The following is a 10379-nucleotide window of genomic DNA, read 5'->3' as shown; positions in this document are numbered from 1 at the left end:
CTTCTTACATCGAGGACACCAGAACTGCACACAATACTCCAAGTGAGGTCTCACGAGAGCACAATGGAGGGGCAGGATCACCTCCTTTGACCTGCTGGTCACGCTCCTTTTGATGCAGCCCAGGATACGGTTGGTTTCTGGGCTGCAAGCACACAAAGCTGGCTCATGTTGAGATTACTGTCAACTGCAAAAAGTCCTTCTCAGGGCTGTTCTCAGTCCAGTCTCCACCAGCCTCTATTTGTTCTTGGGACTGCCCCAACCAAGGTATGGTATCTTGCACGTGGCCTTGTTGAACTCCGTGAAGTTTACCTTGGCCCACCTCTCAAGCCTGTGAAGGGTCCTCTGGATGGGATCCCTTCCCTCCAGTGTGTTGACCGCACCACACAGCTTGGTGTTGTCCTGCCTGTTGTGAACACTCCTGGCTCTTAGCTGGGTCAGCCTGACTTGTGGTACACTCTACATTATGCTCTTCATTTGACAAATACTCAGGACAGGGATTTCAGACATTAACATATCAGGTCAGCTCTGGATCTCCACTGTTATTGTATGCAGTTTGGAAATACTAACCAGAATTTCAGCAAGCAGCACATACTGCCTTTAAATGAAGAAAAAACTGAAAAAAACATGCTTCTCTATTCATGTTTCATTTCTCAGCCACCCCTATCGCCTATTCCCTTTTATCTTCTCGCTTTTAAAAATAGCATCAGAAGTAAAAAGCTTTAATTTTAACTTTTACAGTTAGTTGTAGTCCCCTCCTCTAAAAAAAAAAAAAAAAAAAAAAACAACAACAAACCAGTAATAGCAAAAGGAAACACAAGACTTTTAGACAAACAGGTTTATAAGGTTTATTTTCCATTGCACATACATGGATTATATACAAGTTAGTAACATAAGTTACTTCTTAATCTTCTAAAAGATTGTTACAGCAAACACTTGCCATTTTAAAACATCAAGTCAGAAATCAATCTAAAAAGGTAAATATGACAGTATTTTAAAAATGAAACAAATTGCACTTTGTTAGGGAGAGTCAAATACAGGTCTGGCTATATGCTGTAACAAACTATATAGCAGGTAATATTACAGTTAGAAGTAGCTCTTGCAGTCCATTTGTACACTAATAATTCTTTTCAATTTTACTGAATTAAAAACTGGTGGATATTTCAAAGACTTCCTCTTCTTCCTAGTATTCAAGATTCATCACATGAAAGGCGCTAGCAACTAAGTCTTTATACAATTGCTATTCAAATATAAGAAGAACACCATACCTGGAAATAAGGAAAATACCTTAACTCATCCTGACAGGCCATGTCTCACGAGATGAGGAGTACGGGAGGTGTTCAGCAGTAAAGCCCTGTCCTCTACTTACATAACAGAAAATCTTAAAAAATAATCACTGCACACAACACAAGGGGTGGGGTCATACTGTAGTTTGCAAGTCTCCGGTAGCAAGAATATTGCTCATCACTGCTCACAGATGAGTGTCTCCATAGCAAACCTGCTCTCAAAGTGTCGAATCTTTCGGCACTTGACAGCTTCACGCTTCTGAATTCCTGTTTGTGTTAGCACAGAACAATGAAGGGCAAAGAGAAGAGGGGATGATGGCATGTCAGTGACACAAGGGTTTTACATTTGCTATGATGTCATCAGAAATCAGAACTACTATTCTTTGATCCCCTGCTCAGAGGGAATGCACACAGGCACACGTTCATATGGAGAAAATCAGTCATCAGGCAGCAATCCTGATGGTGTAGTGACCCAAATCCCAGTTCTGGTTTTAGTTAAAGCCAACTTGCCAACTCCCCCACAGGCTAATTTGAACCCAGATCAGTTCCCAGTCTCCCTCTCTGTGTGCCTACAAAAATGCTTGTGGGGACGTGAGGGAACAGCGAAGGAGTAAACCAGTAACTAAACTAACTTAAAAATGGCTTTAATGACAAAAGGAATCTACAATTCATAGAATCACAGAATGGTTTGGGTTGGAAGTGACCTTAAATATCATCTCATTCCAACCCCCTTTCCACTAGACCCAGTTGCTCAAAGCCCTGTCCAGGCTGGCCTTGAACACTGCCAGGGATCCACAGCTTCTCTGGGCAATCTGTTCGTGCCTTACCACCCTCATAGTGAAGAACTCCCCTCCTATCTACCCTCTTTTGGTTTAAAGCCATTCCCCCTTGTCAGATCACTACATGCCCTTGTAAAAAGTCGCAATTCTGAACTTGGGCTACAAGGCTATGGTTTCTCTTACATTAAAGTGAGTTTGTTTGGGTTTTTTTTTTGTTTTGGGGTGGGTGGGTCAAGAAACAAGTATTAAATAAAGGCCTCCATGAAAGCCTGAACCCCAGAAAACACAACCACGCACACACACACACATTTTAGCAGCTCCTAGCTTATGGGGCCTTAAGTACTTCTGCACAATAAAATGACTTATTTCCATAGCTCCACAGAAAATATCAGACATACTTAAGCCCACTGAGCTGGCTACCACCATAAGGAACACCTGCTTTAATAAGAGTGATTTCTTTCAACACAATCAAGCCTATTTATTAAACTTTCTGCCAACTCCAAAGATGGAAGGAGGAACCTTACCTCTCATGGCTTCTTTGCGCTGTAGTTTATAAGTTTCCTTGCCGCGACAGAGGCGGTAAATAAAGAATCCCAGCTGATCCACATTTTCAATGCGATCAGTAACGATCATCTGTTCATGAATCAAATAGGACTGAGGCAAGTATGTTCCAGCCTGTTGAAAAAATGTAACAGCTCTGTCAAAAGCTGTCTTTTCCTGGTCTGAGCACACAAGAAACACTTTAGAAGCGTTCTTTAACTCAGCTGTGACATATCTTCATAGAATTCTTTTAAAATACGTATTACCCACAGGATTTTTACTGTAAACGCGTACGTGACTGCACTGGAGATAAATGATGGTTATATTCAAAAAGGTTACAAAATGTCCACTGATGCACACATCCACCACCCTCCTGCCACAGTAACTTCAGGGTTCAAGTAGAGAAGAAATGTTTCCTTCCAGGTGCACCCCCTGTCCCAGATCAGTCCTGCACTTACCATCCACAGTTTTCACTTCATTAACAACATCCCAACGGAGCTTCCAAAGAGGAGTTGGCAGAAACATGCTCCACATGGAGCTGCTATGAAGCATGCCAACAACAGCCTACAGGCTTTGGGAAGCCTCGTGTGACACCACGAACAGTGTGGATCACAGCCCTCAAGCCAAACCCAAAACCCTCTAGCCCTGTAAGTTATTATGGTGATTCCCACAACTGTTCCCGTGGAAAGGTATTAGAAGGTCATAGTGGTATTATCAGGTGTTTTAAGGCAACATGCTGAAAGAGGAAGAGATGTGAAGGCTCCCCAAGCCTTTTGCAGCCCGTTCTGTGTTATTCTGCCATGGCTGAAATGATGGAGGAACCCAGCTCTGCGCACACCTGGCTGCACGCATCTGAAGATGCACATACTTGGCTGTCAGCTGATTTCCCAAGACTGCCACTGGTAAATGGCCATCAACTTCTTTCAAATACTGCTTCATTTAAGAAATCCTGTTAGTGTGATTCTCGTTTATGGCAGTAGAGAAGGTGTTGCTTGCTTGCTTAAAATAAAATGATCACTTACTATGGAAACAAAGTCAACTTCCGTGGTGAAAGACTGCTGTATTGACAATAAACAACTTGAAATTTCCACTGCAAAACAAGACTGCCTTTTCAGTCCAAGTGACATGCTGAAGAGTCACCAACTGAATGCTGTTCTCTTCAGTAAAGAAAGGACTAAAATTCACTTTAAATTATGAAAATTTTCTTCAGCATGTACTATGAGGAAAACAACAGCAATTTTTTTTAAGCAAGAGCTTGGAAGACTTCACACTCCCAAATTATCCCACTAGATATTTGGTAATTAAATTGCTGTAAATTACTGTATCTTAACTGCTGGTCTCCTGAATTTCAGCAGGGCAGGGCACTGGCAGAGTGGGCACTGCTGTTGCTGAAGCCTTGGGGCAGCCTGGGAGGACACTCCTGGGCTTGTGCCCTCTAAACCACAGGACCTCCTGGACCACTCCATGGACATGGCCTTCTCAGCCCTCTCGCGGGGTGCAGGAAGAGGGAGAGCTCAATGTGGGAATATCCTCTGCCTAGCTGCTGCACAAGCAATTACCGAGCACTGAGATCCAGCACAGCCACAAATATCATCCTCTTTGAGACACTCAGTGCATCACATATGGTTAAAATTGGCCAGTTGACTCAGCAATGGGAAGGAGGTAGATGAACAAATATTAGACCTGGGTTTCCACTTTGCTTCCCAAGGAAAGGAGGCCTTTCACTGTCTGCACATTCAAGCAAACTGTATCAATATATAGAAATGTAGTTCTTTAAAAGAAAGCCATAATTTCAGCCTAAGAAACAAAACAGCCCATAGCACTTCCACTTTCATAAAATGCCCTCTGCATGTATTCAGAGCTCATTTTAATCAAACGAGCACTTTAATATCATACATATTCTCCTTGTACAACCAGTGTGGCCGCAGGACAACGAGCAGAAATTTACTCACTTTGTGCATTTGCAGAACTGTTTCCCAAATTTCAGTTACAAAACATTTAACCTGATTTTCTGAGACATCAAATGCCCACAGCTTTTTGTTAATACAATGAGAATTAAACAGATGTCTCATAAAATTAGGGCACTCGCTGATTGGGACAATGATCAAAACAGTTCGCTTTTGCACAGATTTCCAATTAAATGCGTGATGCCTGGTTATCCTCTTACTTGTAAACCAAGTATATTTGATTCAGTGCTAACAACAAAGTAGGAAATTAACAGATTTTAACAGTGGAATTTGTGTGAACTAAAAATGGAAACAGAACAGCATACACAAAATAAAAAGATACCGGGTCACTGAATTTTACAGACACCACCTCATCCTTGTGTACGGGAAATGAAAGTGCGGTTAAATAGCCAGTCTCAAAATAGGCAGCAAAAACGCAGCAGAGGACTTACTTGTGAAGTCATTTCTCACATGAAATTCATTTATATACACAAACCACTAAGAAATGGCTGAACTGGTTCCTGAAGGCCTAATTCCAAAGCCTTTTTTGGAAGATGCAAACCCAAAGACAATAATAAAAATTCTGAAGTTACAGAAGCCCAGTAAAATGAAATTTATAACACTTTCCCCAAATCTTAGACATAAGTTATCAGCTCTCTTCCCCACCAAGAGTGTTTTGCTGTTCTATAAAGAAACCAAGACAAAAGCTATACAAACCTGCATTAAAACATACATATGTAAGGGTTAAAAAGAAAGATAAAGATGATTCATATTAAATTAGTAAAAGATCCCATTAGATTTTCTACTTTGGCCTCCTCTATTTCACAAGCCATTATGTTTCACCCAGTTTCTCCTTCTAACAGAACAGCATGTCCCTGTGGTGGCGACAAGCCAGCCAGCACCACAAGCCCAGCAGTAGTGTTCAATCATCAAACCCTGCTGAGAAGTCATTAGGAGCTCCCACTACATGATACTGAAAACTCATGTTGGGCTGTTCAGCAATTGTGGTATCTCTGTCCTTTCCATGGTCCTTGTTTTTAAGGCCAAGGAATCTTGTTCTGAAGGTCTGGTGCTTGCAGAATCTTAAGTGGGTTTTGCTAACCATACAGTCCAAATTGTCATTACCACAACAAAACCTGCCTGGAAACAGGAAGGTGGAATCTCAAGGCTGGTGGAAGCCTCATGAACTTGGTTGCAGTGCTAGCCCATCACACCTTGTGTGATGTGTGCCACATCTCATTTCCCAGAGTGTGCATAGCAGATCCAATACACCTCACACCCTCAAGCCGCCAGATCAGGTCAAATTAGGAGCCAACCCCAGGGACCCATGCCTCAAACAATGCCCATGTTAGAAGAGTTTCCCAGTATATCCACTTAAGGCATCTCAGCTAACCAGTCTTAGTCCAGTACATACATGCTTCATGGAAGCTTTAGCCACAATGGATTAAAAAGTAAAAAACACACAAGACTATCAAAGAGTCAAGGTACACCACATTCACATGATTTTGTCAGCCAAATTTGTACCATGGAAAAATAAAATCACATTTGTTCAAATTAACAATTCCTTCACAATGGTAATTAATTAACTAAGAGCACTGTAGACTTTCTTCTCTCTTTGCAAAAATCTCTAGTGATCAGTTAACTAATACATAAGCTTTGTGTGAATGCCAGAGTTAGCTGGGGGTACAACGTCTCCTCTTCCCCTGTTTTAGGAACGAATCACTTACTGTTTAACCGTACCTTGATGTTGATCAGCAGCTCCAGGAAATTTTTTGGTGGCATAACAACAGAAGTGTTGAGAGGAATCACGTAGCATTTATCCAGGCTAAGGTCAAGGTAGGCAGTGAGTCTCTATAGAGGAAGTATTTATTTTAATCAAAATTACAAGAACATCAGAAAATTCACATACAGACTTTGGTAAAGTGCTATTGCCTCGTGTTGTTCTTCAAATTATTGTTTTGTTCACTATAAAACCTGTCCAAACAACCCCAATTTGAGGGTAGGTAAATGCAGAAATAAAAGGCAGCTCGATAGTTTAAATCTATGACAGGGATTAGTGCAAGGCAGCAGGCGATAAGTAGCTCAAATGCACCACAGTAATGAAATTACAAAGGTGTAGCTGAGCTGTCATGGAATCATGTATAGTATTCATTTATTCCTAGTGCCTGCATTTTGGAACAACAGGGCAAAAACCTTGCTCTATTCTCCATGCTTTTATATTTTTGTTATACTGGAAAGGGAAATACCACTGGTAAGAACAGAATATAGAAGGGAAAATAAAATACTGTCACAGACAACACAGCAAAAATCCTTTTATTTTCAAAAATCATACTGGCTTGAAGCATTAATGATTATTCCTAACTGAATAATTATCTTTATAGTACCTGGATGGCAGTATTTGTCATTATTTTATAAAGACAGAAATGTAAAAGCTCCGGGAATTATCCTGATGAATCCTATGGCTCTGTTCACTGAGCTGTGTTTTACTGCATCTGTTCCTGCTAAACACAACGTTATCTCAAGCTGCTGAAATCTCCGAGCCTGCAGACGTATATAAAATGCTGAGCACCAAGATCCCAACAGTCAAAATAGTACCAGGACAGCAATCATCAGTGCAGTTAATCTCATTACATTGGAGTAAGTGCTGTGCCTATGGCAAATGATCCTTGCACTGACCTTTAGAGCAGAGCCTTTAACCCAGTAAATCAAAAAGTAGATTTCCAATATTGTCCCTATTCACTTCTTAGATACTTCTCAGCCCCCCTCTTTTTTCCTGTTTGTTCCTCTTTAGAGTCTTTGCTCTAACTCTTAACAGAAGCTCCCTAAATATATTCAGGAATATTAAATGACATTGCTTGAGCAAGCAATGTTTTCCTCCAGATCTGGTTATGAATATTTGATAGATAGAACCCATTCTGCCTGGAAAATTGTAACTCTGAGGTTTGCATTAAAAAAATAGGACACTTCCCTATTCTTTTCCAGCCTTGCTTTAAAAAGCTGCTCAGTGAAGTCTTCAAATGTTCACAGAAATTCAGCTTCCCGAAAACCAGCTGCAGAACATTTCATTGCTATCAGACAGCTTCCATCAGGCTGCTACAGAGAAAAAGGGTTTCTAAATCTTTTACAGATCTCGCCAATATCGAGAGCTGTAGGCCTGTCAACTGCCTTAGCAAAAAAATTCATTACCATGATCCCTATCAATGTTGTTTCTCCAAAAAAGAAAGAAACAGCTAAAAATGCTCTGAGACCCTAATTCAGTGCCTTTAGGAATCATAGTAGCCTGTGGTGCACAAGGCTTCCTAAGACACCTGAGAAAAGAGCTCTCTTCCAAGGTCAGACAACTGGTTGCTTCCTTCCCTTTCTGCTGCTGCTTTGGGCTTTTTGAGCCATGCTCAGAGAGCACCTCTCGGGGTGCCTGAACCTACTCATGCCAGAAGCAATCAGTCCTTGCAAACTGAGGTCAAAGCTATGACAGCCCTTTCTAAACTCCCCTGGCACCACAGCAGCTGGTCAGATTCTGGCTTGGTGGACTTAGCACAGCACAAACTATATTTTCTTTATTTCCTCATACTAACAAAAGGAAACAGCTCTAAGATTTTTTTCCTTTCTAAAAACAGAACTGTATTTGCAGATGGTGTTTTACAGACTCCCTCCTGATGACTGTATAATGCTGTACTTTGTATGCCCAGTTAATAATTGCTTGCAGCCTGCTGCTGATCAAAACGTTTCTGCTGCCTCCTCCACCCTCTGCTTTCCCCCACTACAATAATTAGGGAGTACATTTATCAGGATGACTGAGGGGGAGCAATTTTCCAGTTTTAAATGCTTTCAAGCTCTTCAGAAGTATTTCTTACCCGGTGGAAGTCATGGACGATATCAGCAGGATCACTATCAGCAAACTCAGGGACTGGCACACTGATAAACTCAACATCTTCCTCCTCCAAGATTTGAATATTTTGCTCAATTGTATGGTAGCGAGCACTCTGAGCCTCTGCCCCAGACTCAGGTAAGCTTAAGCCATCTTCAATGTACTTTATTCCACAGAAATACACGCCACCCTGCTAAAAATAAACAACCCAGCAACAAAAACATCATCAGCCTACAAGTTTAAAACTAATATTCTCAAAGCACAGTGGAGAAGAAAAACCCGTCAGCCTAAATGAAATGTTTTCCCTTTAATTTGACCTATACACCAGAGCAGGAGCCAGTTGCTATCTATCTACAACAGGACCATGGGTAAAACCTTGATTGTACTGAACCCAGAGGGAGCCCTTCCCTGGAATTCAAGGAAAACAGGATCCCAAAAGCAGGTTCTTAAAATCTAGTCTTCTGTTTTGCATCCATTAGCTGTGGCACACTGTATCTTATTTTTAGAAAGATAATGAAGTTCCTACATCTATATACATGCACATTATTGTTAAATTATTATTTAACTGTGGTCAATAATTACAACTTAAAATACTGAAACTGATCATCCAGATCACCTTTAAAAAACAAGTCTAACTCCAAATTTGGTCATGCTCGCAGCAGTGGGTTGGACCAGGTGACTGCAAAAGTTTCCTTCCAACCTTCATTATTCTGTGAAGTTGCTTAAGTTTTTGCAAAGCTTCAAAAGTTTTGAAAGTCAGTTTCTAAACCACTTCTGAACAGTTTTAAAAGACAAACAACAGAAAATAAAACAACCAATTTTGTCACAGTACACATGGCAGGTTACTTAAATGAAGTATAAATTAAAGTCCTGAGTCAGAGGAAGTCATATTCCAAATTTATATGCCAGATAGTTTTAGAAACATGTAACTTATGTATATGCACATGCCATCAATTTCAAGTTCTAAATTGGAAACACGTCTTCAGTGCAATTCAGCTCAATTCCTGAATGTTTCCTTCAACCCAGATCTGACATAAACAAATCTGAATGAAAAGGCACCTTCCATTTCAGCTAACTGGGATGTGAAAGATGGAGCACTGCAGGTGGAACGGATGGAACATGAGTTAGTGTTACAACGGGCCTTCAGCTACTCTCAGCTTGTTAATCCACCAAGATACACTATGCTGTTTAAGCATCACTTGCAATACTACTGATCCCCTATGAACGAGGTTAACATGACAGGCAAAGAGACTATAAAATGCAAGTTCAGCTAGAATTTCTCATGTTTAATCACTCTGCCTTCCTCCTTTGCAGCTACTAAAATGGGGAGAAAAACAATAATCCCAGTAGCAGGGACAAGAACACAGAATTTATACCTTATACTAACCAGAGGGCTAGAGGGATTCATGTTTCACTTATACTCTCCCTTTCTGTGTGAATCTTGCAACCCTGGCAGTTTCTGAAGGAGAGAGGGTGTGCTCACACCACTTGGGCAACATCCCAGCATATATCCAGTGCTGCCCAGTGACAATTCTCCCTGAGGAAGGCAACATTTAACTCAGGTCTCCCATATTTTGGGTAAATGCTCCACTTCCCTGGCACCAGTGTCTTCAAAGGGTTCCCACTGCAGCAGTGCCACTTGTTAAAGACTGAAAATACATTTTGTCAGAGGTCTGATCTTGTCAGTGTGGATTAGACCTGACAGAGCATGTTTAACCACGTTGACTCAGCTTCTCCCAAGTGCCCCGCAGGGCCTGTATTCTGTATCCCTCTGGAGGCTAGGAAGCGGGAGAATCACTGCACTTTGACAAGCAGTCCCTTTCCTGTGCATGAGCAGTGCTGCATGTGTCTAGGAAACCTGGGGTCAGACAAGGAGGTTTTCAAGGGGTTAATCCACCTCCAGTATTCGTCACTGTGGAACACAGAACAGGTGAAAATCTGGGACACCGCTGCAGTTCCTGAG

At 41.3% G+C, this 10379-nt stretch overlaps 1 protein-coding gene across 2 annotated transcripts in view; it reads right to left on the bottom strand.

Annotated features, from left to right (window-relative positions):
• Positions 1-820: 820 nt before the first annotated feature.
• The window catches only part of ITM2B (integral membrane protein 2B), a 30062-nt gene continuing 20503 nt past the window's right edge, over positions 821-10379 (bottom strand). The window contains exons 3-6 of one of the 2 annotated variants that reach the window (XM_061457358.1): positions 8403-8609; positions 6289-6399; positions 2587-2737; positions 821-1550 (exon numbers count right to left, since the gene is read on the bottom strand). In XM_061457358.1, coding sequence (XP_061313342.1) covers positions 1462-1550; positions 2587-2737; positions 6289-6399; positions 8403-8609 — 558 coding nt within the window. In that variant the 3' untranslated portion in view covers positions 821-1461. The remainder of the gene's footprint in view (positions 1551-2586; positions 2738-6288; positions 6400-8402; positions 8610-10379) is intronic. The other variant, XM_061457359.1, reaches the window with a different exon arrangement.

The sequence above is a fragment of the Pezoporus flaviventris genome, unplaced genomic scaffold (genome assembly GCF_033815535.1).
Source record: "Pezoporus flaviventris isolate CSIRO_AGI_PZ_B2104156 unplaced genomic scaffold, CSIRO_AGI_Pfla_v1 ptg000025l, whole genome shotgun sequence".
Taxonomy (NCBI): Eukaryota; Metazoa; Chordata; class Aves; order Psittaciformes; family Psittacidae; genus Pezoporus; species Pezoporus flaviventris.
Note: the sequence above shows the minus strand (reverse complement) of the source record. Positions and strands in the feature narration are given on the sequence as shown.